Raw genomic sequence first — 25,331 nt, forward strand, 5'->3', positions numbered from 1 at the left:
GTCAACAGTCCTCTCTGTTGACTGTTGGCTCAAGTCCCCAAACGGCAGTGGCAAGTTCCACGTGACCCAGACAGGAAATGACCCTCGAGTGCGGCATCTCCATTCTCAACCGTCTCTCATGCTGATCTAATCTGTAAATGTAATCGTTGTCATTTTAAACAGCAAAACTGACGGTTGCCTGCTAGAAATAAGAAGCTGATTTTGTCTTTTTTTAAAAAAAGGACCACAAAATCCAATAAATTCACCATTATCATTGTAAACCTAAATATTTGCTGAAAAAAACCCCACAATAAGTATTGTTATTATTACGGAGCGTAATAGTGGCCAAAACTAAAAAAATAAGTTGTATCAAACATTTATCTTTTTGGAAGGTTGGGAATTTAATCAAATAACAATTTCATTGCAAGACCAACATGCATGTTTCTCGACTATTTATACGTGCAAAATATCTGTAAACTTCCATTTTGCATGCATGGGAAAACTGCATGCATCTGCGTGGGATTTAGTGTCACAGTGTTTACTCCTCGAAATCGAACCTGACTTCTGTCCTCTGGTTCCTGTTCTCAGGGTCCGTAGGAACAGCGAGAAACTGGGGAACCCGGAGAGACAAAGGAAACGTCTGGACAAGAAGGCGGCGTCCTCGGCCAACCTCCTCACCCGCTCCCCCAGCCTGGAGAAGTGAGCCACGCCGCCATCACTCACAGCTGTCACCACAGGGTCGCACAGCTCACTTTTTCCTACGGCCGCTGCAGCCTCACATATCTCATCAAAGAGACACTTCCTGGAACACCGATGGCCCCTATGAATAATATTAAAATTCCATTCCCATGAAAACCTTAGAGTATGTGACGCTGCAACGGAGGACTAATGTATAAAACGTACTCGCTTTCTTAAATTGTGTCGTATATCTGTCTCACACGGTCGTTTTCTGTCTCCACAGCCGAGCGAAGGAGCTGGTCGCCGGTGCAGGTGATGTATCGACTCTTCTGTCACGTCTTTAATCCTGAAACTGAGATCACATGCTTGATTTTCCAAATGGCCATGGTATTAAAATTGCCACATACGCACGTTATTTAAGGCTTGAAGGCTTCAACCTGTAGCCAATCAAATCAAACAAATTCAGACTTTACTACTTAACCTGATGTGATGCCGGTATATGTGGTAAGAACGGACAAAAGGTTGATATTAGTGGTTTCTAATTACGATGAACTATATATTCTTTTCAGTATGTCATGAACCCAAAAGCTTTTTCTAGTCTTTCCCCCTCCTCCTCATCCAACAGCAGGGCTCCACGTCTGCTTTCATCCACTGTGTTTTTCAAGCAGCTGCACCTGTTGCAATATTGCACCAGATTGTGTGATTTTACGGCCAATTGGGGTTAACTTTGATGATGAATTGTAGAATTGATTCCAGCAACAACAAATTCCTCTCCTCCAGTAAGAATACATTGGCATTGATGGGACGTCACTGTGTCCAGTCGTCTGACGATGAGCAAACTGCCTTTTCAGTTTATTACAACTCACTTTGTTGTCTTGTACAGTTACAAAAGGTCAACATTGACTTGGTTTAACATGGGACATGGACAGCGGTCTCCTGGGTGAAAGTCCTGTCATTGTTTGACTCATTAAACCTCACTTCCCACCCGCCCTACGCAGACTTTCTCACTCTATAGCATACTAATAATGGCCATATGTTTACATTGGAGTTAGTTTAAGTCCATTGCATCTCATCCAGCCTCTAAAGGGCTGCATCAGTACCACACATTCGTTGCATATGTTAGCATCACTTCCTGGTTCCAGAAACGTGAATAAACCTTTGCCCTGTACTGTTGTGTAGCAGTCAGTCAAACAAAGAAAACTATGCTGCACAGCATACATGCTGGGGTGAACGGGAAAGTTTGATAAACTTGCAGACAAACAGGATCTTGGGTCCTGCCAGAGTCCTGTAAACAAACAGCTCAATAACCACAGTCATGCTTTTGGCCTGCTTCTCATAAGCATTCTGCCTGCCAAACATTGACTATAGCTGTAACATCAAAGGACAGTCTACATGAACCCAGCGCCCTTTAATTGACAGGTGGACTTTTTAATCTGCAGTGCAATGCAAGAATAGCACAGCAAAGGCCGTGTTTTCCCCCATGAATGCTCCTGTTCACAAGTATAATCCTGACGGGAACAAATAAAGACACGCTGCATGGATTTAGTTCTAATCAGGGACTTTTTGCAAGTTTTCCCAGCCTTAGTGTTGGCATGGCCAGAGTTGAACTACACTTCTGTGCTTGTGCCGATGCAGCTTCTCGCTGGTTCACACATGTAGTCATTTGTGCAAAAAGAAATTCCCAACCAACCACACTTGTGGTTAGCGTAGCTTTTTATGAGCGTTGGCGTTCAGTCCGGTTACGGCTTGTCCCATTTTTTAGGACTCATTCCTACACTACAGAGCGATGGAGGACACTCGTTCTCACTCTCTCTCTCACATTGGTTGTTGAGCAAAAGAAGGAATCTGTAAGATGTCAGTGGAAGATTTGGATGTGGATGAGCTTGTTTCAGCTGCACACGATGTTACATGTTGAATTGCGTAACTATTTCTTAGATTGACCATAGAAATAGGTCTTAGCAACTACTGTGTTGACAGGACTGACTGTGCTCTTGGGAAAAATAGGGCTGTCACTGTTCAAAATTCAATTTACCTCTCAAATAAGGGAAAAACATAAATATAGATCTGATCTGTAATTACGATCGGATCTTTGGACTTAAATCTGTGTACAGAGCCAGGAAAGCTATTACCTCCACTTCCAGTCTTGATGCTGAGCTAAAGAACTAGTAAAAACTCAGGGTGTATTATTGGTTATGAATTAACTGTTTTATTTAATTCAAAAGTGAAATAGCCCCACTTTAAAGGTGCAATGTGCAACATCGGGGCCAAACAAATGGAGGACAGCATTTCACCTCTATTACTGGGTCAACACTGTCTAAATTTGCAGTCATTGGTTACCATATGTATATATTTAAAAAGTAAGCTCAAACCCTCATGGTGCAAAGGCATCATGAAAGCGTTGCACAGTTCTAGTACATTTTGTCCTGGTCGGGATGAACATTTCGGTACATCTGTGCTCCCCGTGAACGTGTGACGTGTGCGAATGGCCTTTAAATGCAGCAATAACGCCGATGATGACAGGAAAGCATGGGGAGCCCGCACTCCTCCCTGAGGAACACCTGCCGAGATAACTCTCGGCATAAAACTTCAGCTTGACATCCAGCTGAAAGCACCGGGTCGTTTAGAGGCTACCTTTCTAGCTTAGCACGCCCTGTGAGCACCAGAAGTATCACTCAACAGGACGTCCCCCTCCCTTTTTTTTTAAATTGGCCAACACTTTTTTATGTGAGTTCTTGTGAAGTCAAACACGCCGGGGGCCAGCTCTGGACGTGGGCGCCGCTTGGAATCACATCCAGTGTGGTTAGCCGAGCCGCCGCACCACTCCAGCTCGCCTGACAGGATGATGAATGGCCGACTCTGCAGAGGAGGTCGCCAAAAAACATTTTTCAAGTCTTCCCCTGCTCCCGGTCTGTCTGGGTGTCTCCATAAGTCTCGTTTAATTGAGTGTAGTTGTGCTTGAAGTGAGTCCATCTTTTTTAGATTCCTGATGGTGATGAGCAGCCAAGTGTCTCTGGAGAGATATTTTTCATATTTTCTACTGTTTTATTTTATTTGACTATTTTTTTTAGGGGCTTAAATAATTCTTGAGCACCGAACATCAAAAACTGATCGACTTTAATTATAAAAGGAATATCCTTGCTGTCTTATTTCAACCTTTCCTTTCCTTTGTATCTTTACTCTAACGTGGACTGCAATCAGACATTTTAGAGAACCAGTGATCTTATTGTCCTTTAATAATACCGACAGATGAAACAAGAGCAAGTTTTTCTTCTTGTCCTGCTAGGCTTGATTTATTTCTTCCTGTTTCCTCCTCAGTGACTTTTGTTGTGGCTAGAATGAGGTTCTAGTCTCTTCTCAAGGTGTCTCTCCGGCCTTTTTACCACCACTTTATGGTCAGACAGATGGATATTTTAAGACCTCGAGTCTGGGCTGTCACATTTCAGTCCGCCAGCCTTCACGCCCCCCAAGTCTCGTAAAATAACCGTAACCGTTGCCAAGGGAACAGGTGAGACGTCCCGAAAAGAAATGGAAAAGGAAAATATAACCCAGCTTTAAATGTAAAGCTCATGGATCAATCCCGTAAAAGAATGGGAATGGGTCCTCGGGGATCGTTAAGTCAAGGTTTGGTCGGGCTGTGGCTGGAATCGGCTGTGATTTATAGCTAAGAGGGTCTTGGTGTTTAATTGTTTGGCTAACCTCATGCTTTTATTCTCACACAGGTTCCCCCGGATCCAAAAGAGCAACCTACAACCAAGGTAGACCTGCCGTTATGTCTTTAACCTCTTTTATGTGGAGCACCAACACGATGAACTGCCGCTGCCGTTCCTCTCCGGCTCTTTTCTTCCTGATAGTCTCTCAAGCAAATAGAGCTGCGGTTGCCATAGTAACACAAATGCTTCCTCCATTTCACAATTCCACCTCGCAGCACCAACGTCGTTCCTCTTTCGCTTCGCCATTGTTAACAGCTGGTCTAAGTGACGGAAGATGTAGGGGAAGGCAGGAAGAAAAATCAAACATGCTAGGCTTTCTGTTGGGAGGCGACACGGCTGTCGGCTCCTGTGACACGCTACAGGCCATCAAACCATTGTTTGGTGCCGGGTTGATACGGTGTACCAGGCATGTTTGCCAGATTATTAGGTACACACAGCTAAAACACACCATATAGTTAAATCCACGAAGGGAGGATTTTTTGGACTGTTTTATTATTTAATTCATGTTAATAAGGTGTACCTAATAAACTGGCATCAAATGTTTTTTTTTAGGTTTTCTTAATTAAGTCTTATCAATGACAATAAAGAGATATTAAAAAACAACAGCTCTCTCTGCCCTGGCGACTAGTTGACAATATAAGATAAATGTCATTAAGAGGAAGTAAGAATTCAATCCAGGATGAAACAAACGCTAACATGTATCTGCCTCTCTGTATTAGCCGCTACATTCCTGGTCTCCCGCTGTGTTTGCCTTCCAGGACAGTCCATCAAAATGTTCATCCGAGGCCGGCCGATCACCATGTACATCCCCTCCAACATCCAGAACTACGAGGACCTGAAGATGGAGCCGCCCTCTGAGAGCCTGGAGCTGGACTGGGTGTATCCTTCCTAATTCCTCAGATGGTCCCATGCAGATTATTCCATCACACAGGTTTCATTGTGGGGTGAACTGTTCCTTTAATGAATGAAACGGACCAATAATCATGAATGTCACCTTGACCCCGTCACCCCAGCTATGGTTACCGGGGACGGGACTGCCGGGCCAACCTGTACTTCCTTCCAACGGGCGAGGCGGTGTACTTCATCGCCTGCGTCGTCGTGCTTTATCACATCAACAACCGCACTCAGCGCCACTATCGCAAACACACCGACTGCGTCCGCTGGTCAGTTGAAGACAATTCATATCATTTTCATCTCTAATAAGATTAAATACCATTTAATTAAATACACTTATACTTGAAATGCTCACAAATTACACCAAAGCATGATGGGAATGATGGCGAGATCTCAAATACCGTATTAATCTGAAATTGCTTTTGGACGCTCAGAAAAGGGGTTGTGAAAAAGGTGGTGTAGTATTAAAAGTGTGGGAATCAAACCCACGGGAACCTGTCACATTTTTCCACTTCATTAAATCCTTTCAAGCAGTGTTTTCATTACTTAACTCCAATACTGATCTCAAGCCAGGTCTTAGTTTTTTTTCATTTTCTGTCATTTTCAATTTGCGCAACTCAAATGCAGTTATTAAAAAAACAATGAGTCATTACTTATGAAACCACATTTATACCGTCAGGAAAAGGGGTAGGCTCCTTAATACACCGTTTACACTCATTTAATTTCATATGGCTGCTGGCGACAGGTTCAGTATTTACTGCATTGGCGATCAACACGCCGACGTGTTCCCACATGCCGCTAAAACCACCCGAAGCACAACACAAAATCACACTCAGGTCGATGAATAGAATATCTGATATTTAGTTTGACAGTTGGATTAAAAGGGAAACGGGTTCATATCAGGTCTCAGAGATTGGGGACTTTCCTACAGAAGACTGGTGTCTGGCATGCGAACACAATTTACGCAGCCTTCATCGCCTGTTTACTCAACAAATCACACTGAATCCTAATTCCAAACTGCAAGCCCAATTATAGAGTTTCTAAACTGATCTCAGACCAGCTACAGTCTATCACATGGGCATATTTATTTTCATATTCATAGTGTTTAGTTAATGAAAAGGCTTAGAGGTGTCAAATGTTACTAGTGCACATGAGAGAAGTGAAGTAAAGGGAGCAGAGGGAAATTGGATCCAACTTTTGGCTTGGACGCGTCGCCAGTCCCATGGTTTTGGCATGAACTTATGAGACTTGGAATAGATGCTTTTTTAATATTTATAAAATAATAACAATGGGGGGGGGGCTGTGTAGAATACCATATTGCTTTGCCACCATGTATATATATCGAGGCCAGGCATATACAGTGTATTCCTAAAATAATAGGGAACTTCCAAATGGCACTTATTAATGCCTTTTGGGTGAACTCGTTGAAATGCTCCTGCAGTAAAAACTCCTTCAGTGGTCACAGTCTTTACTTTTGGCCGTGTACTCCAGCACATTGGAGATGAAGTGGAACAGTGAGTTAGGTGAACGTGCTGACTTTCATCTTTAATGGTTCGCTATGTGATATTCAGGGCATTAATATAGCAGCTATAGCTGGATGTAGTGGAGTAACCTGAGTAGAGAATGACCTCACTGTCCCTCAGTGTGTGTTGTTATCTGAGCTTCTCTGTGAGCCCACTGGTTCGCTCATGGCCGCCGCTCTGCACCGTGCTCACACAGCAGCTGATGTCCAAACCTGCGATGTCGTCACCGAGGGAGCCCCCCTCAGTTTAGCTGCAAACTGCTGACTCAGCTGCTGCCATGTTGGGAGCCATTATTTAGAATTCAGCGCCTAAAAGTGCATTTTGGGATAGCTTTGTTGTCGAAATGTATAACCATTTTTTTATGTACATTTTTTTCCACTAATAACTTACTAAATACTAAATAGATTCTGCTCTTTCCGCAGTCTTACCCTCCATCCCGACAAGCTGCGAGTGGCGTCTGGCCAGACAGCAGGGGTGGATAAAGATGGCAAGGTGACTTCTGCTGTGATACCAGTCTGATGCCCTTTGATCAACCATATACAGTATATCTATATATATCTCATTGGTCTCATTGTGTGTGTTGGATTAGCCCCTGCAGCCTTGTGTTCACATCTGGGACTCCACCACCCTGGTCACCCTGCAGCACATCGGCCTGGGAACCTTCCAGAGGGGAGTGGGATCAGTTGCATTTTCCTTCTTTGTGAGTTTATTTCTATATATTATACTGTATACTGTCTCAAATTGTTATTTATAAAGGATTTACCTCAATCACAGCTCAACCAAGTTCTTCAGTTTAGACAGGCTGATGGCGTATCACAAATTACATGCATGCAATACTTGAATTTATTAAAAAATATATTATTTTATTCACTGTTTCTCTGTATAACAACTCCAACAAGTTGTGTACCAAAATGTCCGTGATTATTCTGACATCACATGAATGCAGGACTATTGATGGTAGCTCAACATGGAACAGAAAAATATGACAACATGAGTGAATAAATGAGTGTTTCTCTGTCCTGCGTGTCGTGTTCAGGACTCGGGAGCGTTCCTGTGTGTGATCGACGACTCCAACGAACACATGCTGTCAGTGTGGGACTGCAACAAGGGGACCAAGCATGCAGAGGTCAAGGTACAGAACAGTCGGGTGTAAACCAACAGGAAATGAAGAGAATACTTACTATCACCCGTAGAAATACTGTTAACTATCCTCCTGTTGCGTATTAAAACGACAACAAAAAATTATATTTGGAAGGCACAATAATAAAACAGATTCTATTATAATGAATATTACTAAAGAAGGCAAGTAAAACAGAAGTTAAAGCTTCTTCATCTCGATCTTGAAACGGGACGTTTGAGCTGTGTCCATTTACAGGAGGAATTTAAATCAAATCCTTCGCATTTGATTGGATAGCTTAAAAAGTGGGCGGGCCGAGAACGTAACGCTCCATACACAACCTCCCTTTTATTGATTGATGGGCCGTCATGGTGGTTAGTACGAGTCATTGCATATGTTATTAAATAGATGCAATCAAAAAGGTTTTAAAAGACATTAATTTAATCTCGACTTTACCTATCAAGATGAAAAAAAACACATGAAACTCAAATAAAATGACATTTAAACACAAACAAATCCGTGAATAAATAAGAGCAGGCGTGCTAAATGTAGCGAGGCCTGCTGGGCCTGGTTTAAAACTGATCTCGCCGTGGGAATGAAAGACTTTCTGGCCAGAGGTGCTGAGCAGCAGCTGCCTGGTGGGAGCAGCTGAAAGGAAGTGGTGGAGTCGGCTGGTGCCGGTGATTTTGGTTGCATCATCCTTGATGGTTCCATGTTTTTTTTTTTTTTCTTTTCTCTGTGAGGAAGTTGTAGCAGCAATGTTGAATGTAAGGAGTGATTTGATGAGATATACTGCTGTTATAACATGTCTGACGTTAAAACCATTCAGACACCTTGTTAGCTGAGTAGTTACAGTGCATGCCGTATAACTGTTTACAATATAACGCCTCTGGTTCAATACCGGCACTCTCTCCCCTTTTCTATGTGATCCTCTGTCATGTAAAGGGAAAAAATAACTAGACATTTTGCATCTGGTGCAACACAGCTCTTTGGTCTTGTAGAAGCAGACTATGGTTTCCACATACAGGCGGTTTGTGGACTGGGAGCGCCACCAAGGTCATTTCATCAGCATATCTGACCCCCTTTGTTGAGAGGCAGGGGTCGGGGACAGTGATTGTTCGGGGGTAGATTATAACAAACGTTATGATGGAGGTACGTGTTGACCGCCCCCAATTTATATTGGGTCTCATAAGCAGCAATGTTGTGTTTAATACCATTTGTTACACAGATTTGGTGCTAAATTTCACAGTTTTATACAAGAATTGATCAAAAATGATTGCACTACTGCTGTTCTAGAAACTGTTCATAAACCTCCTCATTGTCAATGAAAGGGAAACATCACCTGAATGCCCTCGGCCTCTAGTTTGTGATTGGACAGTTTCACGAGGAGGTGATCATCCTAGAGGTCACATCGGCTCATTTTATCGGACATTTTCCAAATGTTCAGTCAGCGCCGAGGGATCGGTAATCCCCACAGAAACAATGAGACCCTTCCAGAGTCGAGGCGTGAGATCCTGCCAGGCTGCTCCACGCGGCGACAGATGCCCAGCGTGGCTGCATGCTGGATGCGTCGGCGCTCTTTAGAAAGTCTGTTTGGAGAGATTAAAGGGGGGGGGGGGGAAGATGGCGGCGGTGACTCTGCTATGCTTTTATGGGCTTTTATCCCAAAACGCCTCAACCTCCCTGAGAGCAATTTCAGCACGGCTGTCATGGCAACCGTGTAAATATTTCATGCAGCAGATTTGTCCAGCTGCATGTATGTATGTGTATGCGTGTGTGCTGTAATGCGGCAGTGGGAATGTATAGGCTTGTGTTGTATATCATGTCGGGTCAGGGATTTAATGGGCTCCTGCAAAAGCGTGTGTTTCGTGTGTGGTGGCATCCAGAGTGCGTGGTTCAGTGTGGGAAGGCAGCTCCGTGCTGACCCATACTGTACAAACATACCAGTTCATCCAACAGGAACCAGATAATTATGCCCCCCCCTCCTCTCCCCGCAGCAGTGGAATAGTCCATATGCCACTTTACAGCACGGCCATGAATGGAGCTTTTTGTGTAGGAATGATGCTTCTGTACTTTCTGTACTCTCCGTAGGCGTGATCACCAAAGGCATCTGTGCCTGGTGGAAACACACAAAAAATCCACGTCCATATGACAATAAGCAAATCTAACTGCTATGTGGTGTGGTTGTATGAGGTACTTCATATAGACAGTATCCTGCTTTGGTGTTTTAAGGGGCCACTCATTGTGCTAAACACGTGTCTGTGTTTCCAGAGTACCAACGAGGCCGTGTTCGCCGTGGAGTTCAACCCCAGCGACAGCACCAACATCATCACCTGCGGCAAATCCCACGTCTACTTCTGGACGCTCACCGCGGGACAGTTCACCAAGAAGCAAGGCATCTTCGGAGTAAGACACAGTCAGTTTCTCCCCATAGACAAACTTAGTATCGCTTCCGTTCACCTCACTTCCCTTATTGAGTACAAGTGAAATATAGTTTGCAGCTTCTTCAGTTTGAGGCTAAAAACGGGAAGTAATGAACGTCAATGAAGAGAAGTGAAAATGAAGCCGTGTAGATTCTTCAGAGTGAAAATATAATCATACAAATCCAGAAGAGAAAACGATTTGTAAATCTGATGTAAATTGCTGCAATTGTGGTATAGCAAAGCACATTTTTTATACACTTGTACTAACAACGTATCACCTTATTGTTCTAAAAACAATCTTTTCAGAAATACAAGAAGCCCAAGTTCATCCAGTGCTTTGTGTTCAGTCTGACTGGAGACGTTCTGACCGGAGACTCCGAGGGAAACATCCTGACGTGGGGGAAATCAGCTGCAGATGTCAAAACGCTCGGTAAAGGAGCCAAAGGTCAGTGCTGTCATCCAAATACACTCCAAATGAAATGTCAATATGAGCTTTGTCAGTTTGAATGAGAAAAGCTCTACTTTGAGGCTGGAACAACCCCTGAAGAAATATCGTGATATATAAAAGATGATGAACAATAATACGGGCGAGCACGCGCTGATTACCCGGCTTAATCCCCCACAGAGACCTTCCAGATCATGAAACAGACCAGAGCCCACGAAGGCAGCGTGTTCACCCTCTGCACCCTGCAGGGCGGCGCTCTGCTCAGCGGAGGAGGGAAGGACCGTAGGATCATCCGCTGGAGCGCTGACCTGGCCCCCGAGAGAGAGTGTGAGGTGAACCTCAGCTGTATGTGTGTGTGGGAGACGCTGCATTCACACGGGAGGGAGAGGATCCTTCATTCATGTGATTCTGTGTCCAGATTCCAGAGAGTTACGGAGCGGTCCGTACCATTGCGGATGTGGATGGGGAGGAACTGCTCGTTGGTACGACCCGTAATGCAATCCTCAGAGGCACCTTCTCAGACGGGTTCGTGGCCATACTGCAGGTACGCTAGTAATATACTTATATATTCTTCATGGAATGGTGGTAACAACAAGTGCAGTTTAAAGGTACAATGAGTGAGATTTGTCCGTAGCGGTTTGTAAACACAGCATTCAAAGTTGGCTCCTCCCCCCCAACCCAAAGCCAGTTTAGAGATTTTCAGTTAGTATTTACAGTCTTTGTTTACAGACCGGAGAATTAGTGGGAACTTTCAACTCACTGGGGTTGTGTCTGGAATCACTCACTCGTTCACTCCTCCCTGCTCACTATCCAGGGAGTTCCATATAGAGGACTATATAGAGAGAATATGTCATGAGCTCAAAATGAAAAAACACTTTCGGACTCTTCAATAGAATCAGTGGCTGGTGGACCATCCATAATAAATACAGACATCATTGTTTTTTATAAATACTTATTGTTATCTAATTTTTTATAATTTAAGTTCCCCTCATAGCCAGTGATGCCACGTATTTATGTATAGAGCTTTTATTGTGACATAAGGAGTGGTGTATGCTGCCATTTTCAATGTGGAGGCAATAATTGTATTTTCCCAAATTAATACATAAATAAATAAAAGTACTTTTGTCTGTTTGTTTTGTGATGCTTTGCTCACATTAAATATATTATTTTTGTACCACAACTCTTGGATTTGTCCATTAGGGGGCGACTCCTCTGGTTGCAAAAATAAGTCTCTGAGAAAATGACCCTACTTCTCCCTTTATTATCTCAGTAAACATTGTAAACATGAGTTTATGGTCTCAATCTCTAGTTTCAGGTCTTCTTCAATCCAGCATGATGTTCATTTAATACATTATGTTCCATTTAGAGTCCAACAGACCAGAAACCATGGGAGGCTTTAGGGGCGGGGCTACCTTGTGATTGACAGGTCGCTACCAAGCTTCCAATGCAGTTAGCGACTAAGATGACTATAACACTTAGCTGTAAAGTTGACCTTCACACCAGAATCCAGATGGATCCAGATCCAGTAAGGGTGCCGCTCTGCTGCTTGTATTCATCAGATCCACCCGTCGCTCCTCCACAGTCCAAATATGGTCACTTCCTTCACTGGTTGCAAAAAAATCCAAGATGGTGAAGGCCAAAATGTCGGATTCAAACTTCAAAACCGTAATCTGCAAACCAATCGGTGACATCACGATGACTACGACACTTCTTAAACACAGTCTGCGTGTTCACTGCTTGTCAAATTGAATTGTGGGATACTTTGAGTCCACTAAGGTATAACTATTCTCACTACACATTCAGTACAGCATTACAACATGACGGGAGAATTTAGCGGAGCTTCTGTCCTGCTGGGATCCCCACTGGAAGTAAGATGTGAGCGTTAACATTCAGTCATTCCATCCACACTCTGCCCGTCTGACAGCAGCAGCTCCCGGGGAGCCGAGTGAACAGCTAACCTGTTTCCACCAGGCTGACTGACAGCTGCACTGATCATCTATGTAGATACGGTTAATACATTCAAAACCAAACACAGTGGATTACTTCTGTGATTTAAGCAGCTGTCAATGCGAATTACGCTTCACTAAACGTGAATATATTGTTTTTGATAAAAATCCCATTCGTTGTATCTTTTTAATCTGACCTGATTTCATGCTGCACACGGCTGACACATTACACACTGATCCGCTGATGTTTTTAATGAATGACCGCACTAACCAAAAACACAGAAATCCATAACAAATACAGAACGTCTGCTTCTTCCCAATTAAAGCCAGCCAGAGTTTTTTGTTGTTGCCACATGAACGCTTTTAATGTGAAGCAGCAGCAGAATGTTCTGTTCTCTTGAGCCGTGACGTACAGCTCCCATGTGATGTAACGTGAGATAAGATCACACACAGTAACGCGGGATCATGCTACATACATGCTGCATTGTTCTCAAGCCATTTGAATTAAAGGGATAGTTCGGAATAGTTCTAGTGTTTTAATTGATTTGCCTCGGGTGGGAGTGGGCAAGACTGTTTCTAATGCCATGCTAACTAGAACCATTGACTTGCGCTAGCCATAGCACAAGTGAACTCGGCAACTAGAAGAACTGAATGAAATGTCTTGAAAACGTCTCCAGACGTCTCGAACACACCGGCTGAGTTGGAAAATAGGTCTTATGTCCAAAATTCCGAACTATCCCTTTAAATGCGGAAATGGTGGACTCATCCACTGTCAATGAAAAATACTACAGAGAGAGATAATTATGGCTATGAGTGAACAATGCTGACCCAAAACTTAAAAGATTGTAACATCAAGGCAAGTCCTGCATTTTCACCTCATTCAAACTCTGGATGGGACCGGGACTGAGACCGGGACTGGGACTGGGAGGCTAATTTTTGTCCCTTTGGTCCTCTAACGCGTTAATTCAGCCTTGAGTATCTTTTATCCACGTTTATTCAATCTCTTCAGATCCAACAGATTACAGTCAACCGCTGGCATCCGAATGCATTTTAGCAACGTCCCGACTGACCACTGGAATTTGGCATCATGCTCTCATTCGATTTTCATCGGTGGGAAACTGAAACCTCTTCCAGACAGAAAAACCAACATCTAAAGCCCCGCTGGTGGAATCTGGAAGCTACAGACAAACACTGATTTAATCAGTGGATCTGTAAAACTGAGTTTTTCCACAAAGAATAAACAAAAGTATCGTTTGAGATGTCATCTTTTTTTGTTGTAAATAAGCCATCCAGCACGGAAAAATGACTGATCAACTGAAGAAATCTTCTTTGACTAAAACCAAAACTACCAAAAGGCACGCTTTGACCATGTGACAATAAACCGTATACACATGCTATAACATGTGGCTTCAAGGTGAAATCTGCTCTGTGTGCGTCTCAGGGTCACGTGGATGAGATGTGGGGTCTGGCCACGCACCCGGCTCAGAACAGCTTCCTCACCTCCGGCCACGACCGGCAGGTGTGTGTGTGGAACACGGAGGAGCACAAGCTGGACTGGAGCATCACGCTGGAGGTAGGAGGACACACCCCATCGCTTCGGGATTTTTTATTTGAATAAAAGATGTTCCTTCCAGCGTTGACTCGTCCTGTGTGTCTGACAGGAGTACGGGTTGTGTGCTGATTTCTGCCCTAATGGATCCGTGGTTTCAGTCGGCCTCAACACAGGAAGGTAAAACGTCCCGGCATGATGGAGAGACACGCCTCTTCCAGTGTTCCCCATGAGGCTTTACTTTGTCTCTCATTATCGTCTAACATACATATTTTTTTCCAAAATAAGGTCCCATGGTGGTCCACCTCTCCCTATTAGTCTAAGAGCAAAAATCATTGTCATAATCAGTATATGCAGTATAAATAATAACCAAAACATTTGAAAGGAATAGTTTTGGGAAATAAAAGTGAGATGGTACTGTGGTACTTCACCTTATACATTTGATCATAATCTTATCTAATCTTACTGATGTCTCTCTACCTGCGTCCGTCCCACTAACAGGTGGATGGTCCTGGACCTGCTGACCAGGGATGTGGTCTCCGAGTCCATCGATGGGAACGAGCAGCTGTCTGTCATGAGATACTCACCAGGTCAGACCTCAGCGCTCAAATCAGATTCATTGGACATATTGTCTATCTGGTTTTTCTTCTTTTCTATATTGATGTTTATTGATTCCTTGCAATACTTGCTTTTCTTTATGTTGACATGATATAACCTACTTGACAGTATTCTGATTCTGAAGACTTTGTGGAAACTCCCTTGAACTGCATGAATGGCCTCTTGTGTTCTCAGACGGCAGCTTTTTAGCCGTCGGATCTCATGACAACTTCATCTACATCTACAATGTGACGGAGAGCGGCCGGCGTTACGCCCGCTTCGGGAAATGTAACGTGAGTTGTTCTTTATCCAATCTGAGTCTTTTTTGTTTTTGTCCATTTCCTGTTTGGAAGAACTACTCAGTTCTTCTTCTTGAACAAAGCCGACTACCGCGTATATTATCTGTGTATAAAAGCCTTATATATTGTCAAATTGAAATGCATTAATACACATGAATGAGCCACACTGTTGCTCTTGGTGTGTACTGTAGTTTATTTTGCCTTAATCCCACGTACAAATACCTACAAAAAAATGGATTAATCCGCCACCTCTGCTTATCTGTCCAATCAGGGTCACTCCAGCTTCATAACTCACCTGGATTGGTCCAAAGATGGAAAGTACATCATGTCCAATTCGGGCGACTATGAGATCCTTTACTGTAAGTAAACATCGCGCACATTAAATCCTCAGACGATCTGTAGCGCGTCGTAACCGTGGCGATGAATGTTCTCTGACAGGGGACATCGCGGCGGGGTGTAAACTGTTGAGGAATCGCTTTGAGAGCAAAGACAGAGAGTGGGCCTCCTACACCTGCGTGCTGGGCTTCCATGTCATGGGTGAGATACCGAATACTGACGCGCAGGGCCGTTATTGTGTGGCGTCAGGCTGCTGACTTGCTGTGGCGTTGCAGGTGTGTGGTTGGAGGGCTCGGACGGCACGGACATCAACGCCCTGTGTCGCTCCCACAGCGAGAGGCTGGTGGCCGTGGCCGACGACTTCTGTAAAGTGCATCTCTTCCAGTACCCCTGTCCCAAACCCAAGGTACGGCTCCCACGCTTCACTGAACAAGCCGGCCGCTCTGGCTGCCTTCACATGAAAAGCAAATATTTTTTTCTTTAACTGCTTCCGTGAAGAGGGAAAACCTGTTTGGCTTATGTGTTAACAATCATATCTTTCTGACGGCCTGTCACGACAGCTGCTTTTGCCCACCTTCAGTAAATTGTGATTACCAGGACCTGGACGACTGAGAACCTTCACAGACCGCTAGCTACTAAGATGACTTCAACACTTAGCTAATGAAGCTAACTTCATTGTTAACAGCTTCACACCAGAATCCAGAATGCCAAACTCACTGCTTCAAAACCGTAGTCCACAAACTAATGGGTGACATCACGATGACTGTGCACCTCGGCCTATGAATAAAACTTGCCATATATGCCTCTGGGTTATGTTTCCTCCCTACTGGTGGTCATAAAGAGACTCTTCTTTCCTCTCCAGGCGCCGAGCCACAAGTACGAGGGCCACGGCAGCCACGTCACCAACGTCCGCTTCACCCACAGCGACTCCCACCTCCTCTCCATGGGTGGGAAGGACACCTGCATCCTCCAGTGGAGGGTGATGGGAGGCGGCGGGGCGGGCGGCAGCAGGGAGAGACTCGCCTCGGCCTCGTCCACCTCCACCAGCTCTCCGGAACCCGCCGCCTGCTAAGGAAGGACGTTATGAACAAGGAGGGGACGTGTTGACACGCAGCCGGGGGAGGCTGGTTAGTCGGCGGGCCGCAGCCACAGTTTTGGGCTCTGCGGTGCCACCGCTGCATCAGTTTCATACGAGACATGTAGAGGAATCCTCTCCAGGAGGATCGTCCACATTACATTTACACTTCGCCTCCACGGTCACGTGAAACTGGGCAGAATGTTTGCCGTTCTGTTGGCTAAGCGGTGGAGACCATTAGAGATGGTCGTGTGTGTTTGCTGAATCAGAACATGACTTGACTTGTATGGTGACTTTGGTTTCGACATTCCTGTGTTGCAGTCCATCTCGTTTTATCAAACTTACCGAAGTGCCATTGAGCCCATTAAGATGTGCGCATAATGTTTTAACCTATTTTTAATATTCGGTTGACATCTCAGCTAATACTGATGCTGTTTTTATACGCTTGCATCAGACAGACGGAGACAAACCTGCTCCAGTGAAGTCGACTCTCAGCATTTCTGACTAATTAATTAAAACAAATCAAGTACACTTGAGAACGATTACTTTAGCTCAGTTTTATATATTTAAGAGAACATTGGGAATACTGTGATTTTGTATCCGTCAAGTTCCCAATAAAGAACTGAAGACTGGAAGGTGTATTGTGTGTGAAGTGTCACTAGTGGGCAGTGTTGCTCCGGGAATCGTGGGCCATGTTGAGGAAATGCATGTTTCCAAACACTGAACCCCACAAGAACATTAGGATCTTGGTCTTCTAATTCAGTTCAGTTAATAAAACGTTTCTGATAAAAGTATTTTCTAAGGAGAAGATAACAGCAGAGTAAGTCAGGATGTACTCTTCTTCACTGAAGTCAAGTAAAAAAATACCACAAGGTTAAAGTTAAAATCATAAAATACTAAGTATTACTAAGTATTATGAACAAAATATATGTTGACTAACAAAATGACAATACTCAAAATGATGCATAGTGGCCACTTTTAGTTGAATATATAACATACAACAGGATTCTTATTATTACAGATGCATTAACATGCTAGTCTTTTCATGGTGTATCTGAATGAGATGAGGCTGATGTTGCTCTTAGTTTATCGAAGTGCACTTTTTTGTCCTAAATATGTGATGTAATCCTGAATGTTGCTCAAATGAAATTGGTGAGAAGCTATTGATGAGAACACAGAATATGAACCTATCTATGTTTGGCAGAGTAAACACAATTGTGATTGTATCAAAAAAATGTCAATTCTCTCTCAAGTTTGCCGATATTGATATCTGTGTTTTTTAAGAAGCTGAAGATGATGATTTTTGAATTTATTTTGGGTTATAATATATGAAATATAAAGGTTATCAAAAAGATTTCAGGCCTAATCTGGTCTGGGTGTTCCAGTATTTAAAGAATACTATTGGGCAGCTAATGTTAGGACATTGGCAAACTGACAAGTGGTTCTCCAGATGATGAATCACTCAATTCTGCCCCCATCTGGCTAAAATGTGAGTTTATGTCCATAGTAAAAATCATATGCCTCACTTACAACCCTTTATATTTATATATTCATTGTTTTATTTTTATTTCTGTGTTACTGTTCTGTTCTGGTATATACTCCTGATGGGATGGTTTAACAACCAGATGGATAATACTTCTGCTATTGACACTTGGAAGAGGAACTCCTCTTCCCTGGTGTGTTTTTTGCATTGATTTTTGTGTTTCATATGTTGTAATCAAAAATATGTCAATAAAAAAATATATATTTTAAGGAGATTTATCATTTCTGCCTCTCAGTGACTTTCAACATGGTGACGGCTGAGCCGGCAGCTCGCAGCTAACGGTGCAAGTAACAGCAAATGACTCAAGATTGTATTTAAATACAATACTTGATTAAATGTAGTTAGTTTCTTTCCTACATGTGAGGTTGAGTGTTGAGAAACTGTTCAGGGAAGAGGTATTTTATTCTGTCTTGTGTTGGTCTGACCTGTTCAGTATGGAAGCTAAGAAAATAAAATAACGAATGGAAACTTAAAAATAAATAATTAAATTAATCACAGTGAGTCGAAGTGATCTGATACACAATTACAATTGTGACTATAAGTCATATTTATAAGACCATGATTGAAATTGAAAATGTACGATACACAACCTATCTGAAGGCAATAAGGAATGATGATCATTAAACTTGTTACATAAAATAAATAAATAAATAAAAAATGACAAAATTACTTGAGTGTTTAACTTAATATGACTTCCAAAACTTTGACTTCCAGTATTTACTACCTATCATTTTGAATTTAGAAAGTCATGACTCAGCAGTAACGGGCTTCCGTACATAAAACGCACATACAACTTTCGTGTGTGTGTGTGTGTGTGAGTTCATATTTCATAATCTTAACAGGTTGCTTCTTAAACCGAGCCCAGTGAAAAAGTTGATTGTGACATACCGGAGATTGTCGACGATCTCCGAAGATGACGATGTGCGCACGAGCGAAGGGGGCCAGTGAGTGTGTGTTTTCTGTGTGCTGCGAGAGTGTGTGTTGAACTGAGCGGAGGTGAAGAAGAGGAGGATGAAGCTGGGAGCGGAGGATGGGAGGAAGAGTGGAGTAAGAGACAGGCTAGCTGTGTGTGAATGAGTGAGTGCGTGAGGAAGAGGAGAGGAAGGTCGTCGGAGGGACCGAAAACAAAGACTTCAACATTTTGGGGATAACCTCCGGAACATTACTAACGGAAACTTTCAACTTTTTACCCGCCACATCTCGGCTTGTTGTGTCCGGAGCCGGCTTTGTTTCACGGCGGGGGTGTCTACGATAAATGAAGGAATAAAATAGATCCCCATCGACCTTTTTCTATCCAAGCAGGGAATACCCTGGGACTGCTTTTGATAAAGGTTACAAGAGAATGGCGGCCAACATGTACCGAGTGGGAGGTAAGGAATGTTTTACATTTTTAAGACACCCCCCCCCACAACGTGATTGTTCGTTTCGACAGCAAGGTGGCTAGCTAGCCGCTAGCTGTCTGTTCGGTTAGCCGCTAACTAATGCTAGCTCTTTCATAGCGTCTGTACGTGCGTCCACTCTTGCATGGAAGAACGTCAAATCTATTAAAAACCTCCAACAATTAGCTAATGATTACATTTAAGTCCAACAATATTACTTAGTTTCTGCTCGGTTGTAATTAGCAATTGCACACTCATACATTCTGAATAAATATAGTACACAAAGCAGTATTCGTTTTTTTTATTTTTTGTAGAAAATATCAACTTTTAAAACAGATTGGCGTGATATCCCGACCAGTGCCCACCAAGATACGTTACCCCACGGCGGGCGGCTACAAAGCACCGTGAACCGGTTGTGAAAGTTGGTATATAATTTGAAATAAATGCACCCCGGTGAGACTAGAGTTTGCCCAATCTTGTTTGTAGTTTCAAGTAAGCGACGCGGCCGTAATTTGTCACATTTTAGTCGAGGAGTCTGTACATAATGGTAACGTCTTGGAAGTGAACACAATGCTAGTTAGCATAAACCGCTAAATTAACGTTAGCTGTTGAGGGGTCAGCATCCAGTTCTGGCGACGTCTGGGGTAGCTAATGCTAGCTAAAGCTGGTCGGCTTGCTTTGTCGGTTGGATGGCTTAATTTCATTATTCCCTCCGCCATATCACTTCATATGCAACGGAGAGCGTTAGCCGTGCTAGCTAACTTTGATTGCTAAGTTTTGTTAGCTTGGCACCACGTACTGTATGCGGTTAGCGATATGCCTTAGCCGATGTGATTGCTTCTTGAAATAGTAACTTTAGCATGTAGCTGTTAAGTGAGTTGTTTATTAAGAGCAGCTACGTCGACTCATACCGTATATCAGTAGTTATAACGAAACGCCGGCATGTGAAATGCGGTACAAAGTTAGCTAACACTAACTTGCTACCAGTGCAACAACGTCTGTGTCGAGGAGACTTCTCGTTTCATTTTGTAGTTGCCGCTGCTTTGCCACTGGATGGAAACTAGCCTCTCGGCAAAGTTAAATTAGGATATAACATTAACGTTCACAGCAAGACGACAAATAAGAACGTTGCAAGGTGCCTTATTAAGATTTGTATCACAGTCGTTTGCTAACGCCGGGTTTCCAAACGTCACCATTATTGTGGAGAGAAACGAAACGCCGGTAGCGGCGGCTAACTGCCAGCGGTATTACCTCCACTGTATCCCCCCTCTCTTCAGTTTCCTCGATCCTGATATATGTACGAGTGTATCTGTAACGTACTCTACAGCGGATGATCGGTAGCCTCGTCGTTACAATGCTAACGTGCATTGTCTGTGGTCACTAATAATCGCGTTTGGACTCGGTGTACCTTATCTGTTTTTAGTGGCGGTTAGATGGTTGACTTGACAGTATGACAGTCTTACTGCTGTGTAAGGTCGCTAAGGTCACACAGTAGTCTGTGGGCTATTTAGGTCATGCTGATTAAACACTACGCTGCAAAATATGCTGTGTACTTCCGAGCTTAATATTAGCACTAGGTGTTTTGTCTTTTGTCTTGTCTTTTTTAGTGTGATGCAGTTGAGTCTCGAATATATTCACAGCAGATGGCAAGATCATGTCTCGTCTGTGTTAATGGCAGACTGGTAGAATGTTGGGCTTTTATGAAATGACAGGTATTGATTGTTTAGACAATTGTTTTTTTAAATTATTTATTCAATGTGCCTTTTTGTAAGTGTTACTGTTTGAGTTCCCATCTCTAATGTTTAGTTCCCTATTCTAACAAAGGATAGTTCCAGGTGCACTGTGGTGGTGCACACGTTACCATTATGTGTCTGCATGACACATGTAAAGATGGGCAGATACAGAGGCTTGCTGCTCTGAGATGTTTTCAAACCATTAAGGACTTGTGATGTGTCTGTCTTTGTACAGTCAACAGGCATTCTGAGGGGACTTTGCTTTCCATAGTTGTGTAGAGCTGCCAGGTCTCAGGCCAATTTGCACTTTTTGTCAGACTGCTGGATCATGAGTGTGCTGTGAAATTTCTACAGTAGGAATGCAGTGTGGTGTGGCGATTAAAATTAAAATGTTACAATACTAGTCTAGCCCATTCCATGGTGCGGTTAGCAGCACGCATGTGATTATGTAATGACTTGGAATTTTAATTTTTCTCGTAGCCCTATAGAAACCAGGTCAACTTGTTTGGCTGTATAACGTAGAAGCAATAAAAACAACAAATGGATTTGATATTGGCATTGCTGTCAATGTTGTTAGAATGAGTTCCTATATAAATGAAGCAGGTGTCCATGGGTTGTGCATCCCATAAGGATTTTCTTGTGTTGCAGCTGACTGCTGCAGGCAGTTATGTATGAGCAAAAGCCTATATTACCAGTCCTCTAGAAGCACACAATGTTCAGGCTGAATGTAAGATCATTATCTTCCCTAGAGATTAGTCAAAGGGCTTCCTCCTCTTCATTCACCCTCAAGAAGCCGCCATACTGCGCCACTCCAGCCGCATACATCCACAACAAACACCTATGGCTGCCTCAGCAAATGCTTTGTTATTTTTTTTTAGATCTTTTTCTTTTCTTCTACACACCATTACTTACATACATACATCAACATAAAACCACCAGCTGATCCGTGAATCCCTGCTGTGATCATGCTGAACTGCAGGTTCAGCTGAGATGTGTCTTTTCCTGAAGGATAGATGGTGTGGACCCTCTGAAGTCCGGTGTTTTTTTTTTTTTTTTTGAGGATCATTGATCCATCAGCCCCCTCGCTCATTGATGCACTAAGCTGCCCTCAGTGCTGGTTGAACTGGATGATTCTTTAATTTGTCCCACAGGGCATGAAGTAGAGACAGAGGGCTGGAATATAAAAAATGAAATGATCTACGTTCCCCATCACTTCAGAGCTAAACTCAGGCATGTCGGACACATGGGAGTGCACATCCCATTTTCGTTGCTTCAGCCAGTGTTATGTAATTTGCTGCTGTTGTGTTCCTTCACTGTGAACAAGGAGGTGATGCTTTTCTGGTCGGGCTCCTCATCAGCGTGTTTAGTAGAGCAAGAAATCCTCTCCCTGTCTGAATCCTTCCTTCTCCATCTCTGCTTGTGATGATGCATCAGAAACCCACTGATATCCTCCTGAGGCTCTCTGTCCCTGCTCGTGGGAGGACCAGATGGAGCTTGACGTGAAGCCATGCTGCTGTGCAGAACTGCATCAAACACTACAAGGAGGCTCTGTGTCTGTGGTAGTTGTAGGCTGAATGAATGGTAGGGCTTGATCAATATTTTAAAGGCTAACATCTCTCAGTTAAAGCTGTCAGCAACTGTTAACAGCTGGTGTTTTGCAAGATATTTAATATAATTAAATCTGAACATATTTACAAAAAATAATAAAAACAATCCAGTAATTACAAGTCGTTAACAAAGTAAATTGACCACTTTTAGATGGAAAACTGATTTAGCAGCTGATTAGCATAAATTACTGACTAATGGCTGCCAAATATGATTAAAATTATAAATGCAACACCTTGATGTAGTTTCACATTAAAGTGTTACATGGATAATGTGAAGCTGTTTGAAGGTAGTTGTTTATATGTGGGCATCTGTCTGTGTCTGGTAGAGTTGGGCAAACAAAAGCAGTTCAGTTTGATAGCAGTTTTCCCTTGAATGTTGTATTTATTAAAATAAATTTGAACATCGGGATGCTTATTTTTGATTTATTTATTGTTTCATGACAGATAGTGACTCAGATCTTTAGCTGTTGACCGACAAGATTAGTGCAAGCTGAATGCATTTGTTAAAGAATCCAATAGGTGCAATGATAACCAATTATGCCTGTTCTCCAAACTCCGCTTTGTCATTAAAACGCATCATTTTTTAGAGCTTTTCCCCTCTATTCCTTACTGTTAAAACCAATGGAAATATTACGTTTTTTTTAAATGACAGTCGTTGTCCATATAACATGTTTCCGGGTGCCTTACGTATTTCCCCTATGTAGATCAATCATTTTGTTTATTAATGTAAAAAATTAGAGGCTTACAGTATGCCCTGTAGTTTGTCTATTGACATCTGATTGGGTCAGGCCTTGGCATTTACACCTGGTATCGATTGTTCTTGTTATCTTGATTCTGCCTGCACTGTCACTAATATGCAAACTAGATAGGCAGAGCTGGAGGACTTGTCAGTAAACATGGCGTTTCTCAAGTCAAGGGAAGTGACGCTGCTGTCTGTGCTCTACTCAGTTTTCCTTTGAGGGAGGAGGCTTCATCTGTAGCTCAGACAGCTTGAGTCAGTAGGAGGAGGTGGAGATATATGGCCAGTTTGGTTCAGCTTGTTGGCCAGATGTCATTACACCTTGTTGAGATGTGATCACAATGTAAGCCAGACGGTCACTAGGAGTAGTATGGCCTGATTACATTCTGATCGCGATCCACTCTGTTTGCACTTACATGAGTATTCAGATACTAATGTCATGTTGGTACCAGGTGGGATCTTCATTGTGTCCTCTTTGTTAGATTTCTTCAGTAAGTGCCCTGACTCAGTCATCTCCTCAGCCCAGCAGGTTTCGTTTAGCAGTGTCACAACAGGCTTCTCCCACTGTTTGTTGACTTGATACCTTTAGCATTTCACGATCACAGGATTTATCTTATTACACCTGCCTGCCTCCAGGTTTTCTCTGCCCTTCCTTGTGTCCTTTAAGTTCATAATGTCCCTCCGCTGTAACTTGTAACATAGGTAGGGAATTTGCTACATTAACATCTGAATGTAGCAAAAATAATTGTAGCTGCTGGATTTGATCCATCTCTGGCACAATTGGTGCTATCAGTATAAGTCCTTTCTGTGATTTCTGTGTACATTATATTTGAACCACATTCCACTTGATCTTTTCCACCCCCAGCCACATTCATTTCAGTGGTAATAACTGCCTAGTTGAAGTATAAGCCGGGTTCAGTGCTGTGTGTGGGAAGGATTACTTGTGGTGAGCAGAACGGGCTGTGAAGAGCTCTGGATTCGATGGAGGAGGCTGAAGCCAGCACACATTTCCACATACAGAATATTGGTGAATTCATAGAACCGGTGTTTCCCACAGGATTGTGTGATACTATGGTGGGTGGACCTCAGAGCCTTTAGGGTGGTCTGGGTTCATGCTTATCCAGTCGAAGATTTTTGTACATTTTAAAGAGAAATGCCTCAATCTGGTAAACTTTGAGAGAATAAAGAGGCTAGATGCGAAGAACTTTGTGCTCTTGTTCTAGCAGTGGTGGAAAGTAACTAACATACATTAGGCTACTCCTGTACTTAAGTACAATTAACTTGTATGTAGTTGTACTTTAGGTTCTTGTAGCCTACTTTACTTGAGTATTTTCATTTTATGTAACTATACTCCTAGTCCACTACATATTAGAGAGAAATATTGTACTTTTAATATCACTACATTTATTTGATAGTATAAGTTACTAGTAAGGCTACTTTGTAAATTCAGAATGGGGCATAGCGAGCACAGTGCACAGCCGCCAAAAAACGCAAAGTCCAGGTGCTGGGTGCTGTAAAGCTCACAAGACTGAAGCAACAAGCCATTTTAACTTTCTGAGCCGAACTAGAGCCGGTCTCTGGGCATCGCTATCGAGGAAATGTGCACAACAAAGGCCAGCTAGCCCACCTGTTGAAAAGTGTAAAAATATCTTCGGTTCATTATGAAACTGGCGAGCCGCCACAGTCTAGGTAATTAATGGCAAACATTATGCAGACTGATCTCTCAATGAGGGAGACACTAAATACAGGCTACTCTCTC

The 25,331-nt window shown here is 43.0% G+C and overlaps 3 protein-coding genes across 5 annotated transcripts in view; 2 read left to right on the top strand and 1 right to left on the bottom strand.

Annotated features, from left to right (window-relative positions):
- The window catches only part of eml3 (EMAP like 3), a 40,739-nt gene extending 22,407 nt beyond the window's left edge, over positions 1 to 18,332 (top strand). For both annotated transcript variants that reach the window (XM_084003161.1, XM_084003162.1), the window contains 20 exons: positions 568 to 678; positions 941 to 969; positions 4,377 to 4,412; positions 5,126 to 5,246; positions 5,381 to 5,530; positions 7,207 to 7,276; positions 7,374 to 7,484; positions 7,821 to 7,916; positions 10,173 to 10,307; positions 10,631 to 10,769; positions 10,950 to 11,101; positions 11,188 to 11,313; positions 14,157 to 14,288; positions 14,377 to 14,444; positions 14,766 to 14,854; positions 15,057 to 15,154; positions 15,432 to 15,519; positions 15,599 to 15,697; positions 15,772 to 15,902; positions 16,359 to 18,332. In XM_084003161.1, the coding sequence (XP_083859287.1) occupies positions 568 to 678; positions 941 to 969; positions 4,377 to 4,412; positions 5,126 to 5,246; positions 5,381 to 5,530; positions 7,207 to 7,276; positions 7,374 to 7,484; positions 7,821 to 7,916; positions 10,173 to 10,307; positions 10,631 to 10,769; positions 10,950 to 11,101; positions 11,188 to 11,313; positions 14,157 to 14,288; positions 14,377 to 14,444; positions 14,766 to 14,854; positions 15,057 to 15,154; positions 15,432 to 15,519; positions 15,599 to 15,697; positions 15,772 to 15,902; positions 16,359 to 16,568 (2,191 nt within the window). In that variant the 3' untranslated portion in view covers positions 16,569 to 18,332. The remainder of the gene's footprint in view (positions 1 to 567; positions 679 to 940; positions 970 to 4,376; positions 4,413 to 5,125; positions 5,247 to 5,380; positions 5,531 to 7,206; positions 7,277 to 7,373; positions 7,485 to 7,820; positions 7,917 to 10,172; positions 10,308 to 10,630; positions 10,770 to 10,949; positions 11,102 to 11,187; positions 11,314 to 14,156; positions 14,289 to 14,376; positions 14,445 to 14,765; positions 14,855 to 15,056; positions 15,155 to 15,431; positions 15,520 to 15,598; positions 15,698 to 15,771; positions 15,903 to 16,358) is intronic.
- Positions 1 to 25,331, bottom strand: part of ecsit (ECSIT signaling integrator) — a 380,907-nt gene that overhangs the window by 26,565 nt on the left and 329,011 nt on the right. The window lies entirely within an intron of this gene.
- The window catches only part of mta2 (metastasis associated 1 family, member 2), a 29,935-nt gene continuing 23,689 nt past the window's right edge, over positions 19,086 to 25,331 (top strand). The window contains exon 1 of the mRNA XM_084003361.1: positions 19,086 to 19,484. Coding sequence (XP_083859487.1) covers positions 19,457 to 19,484 — 28 coding nt within the window. The 5' untranslated portion in view covers positions 19,086 to 19,456. The remainder of the gene's footprint in view (positions 19,485 to 25,331) is intronic.

The sequence above is a fragment of the Eutrigla gurnardus genome (genome assembly GCF_963514095.1).
Source record: "Eutrigla gurnardus genome assembly, chromosome: 23".
In the NCBI taxonomy this organism is placed as follows: domain Eukaryota; kingdom Metazoa; phylum Chordata; class Actinopteri; order Perciformes; family Triglidae; genus Eutrigla; species Eutrigla gurnardus.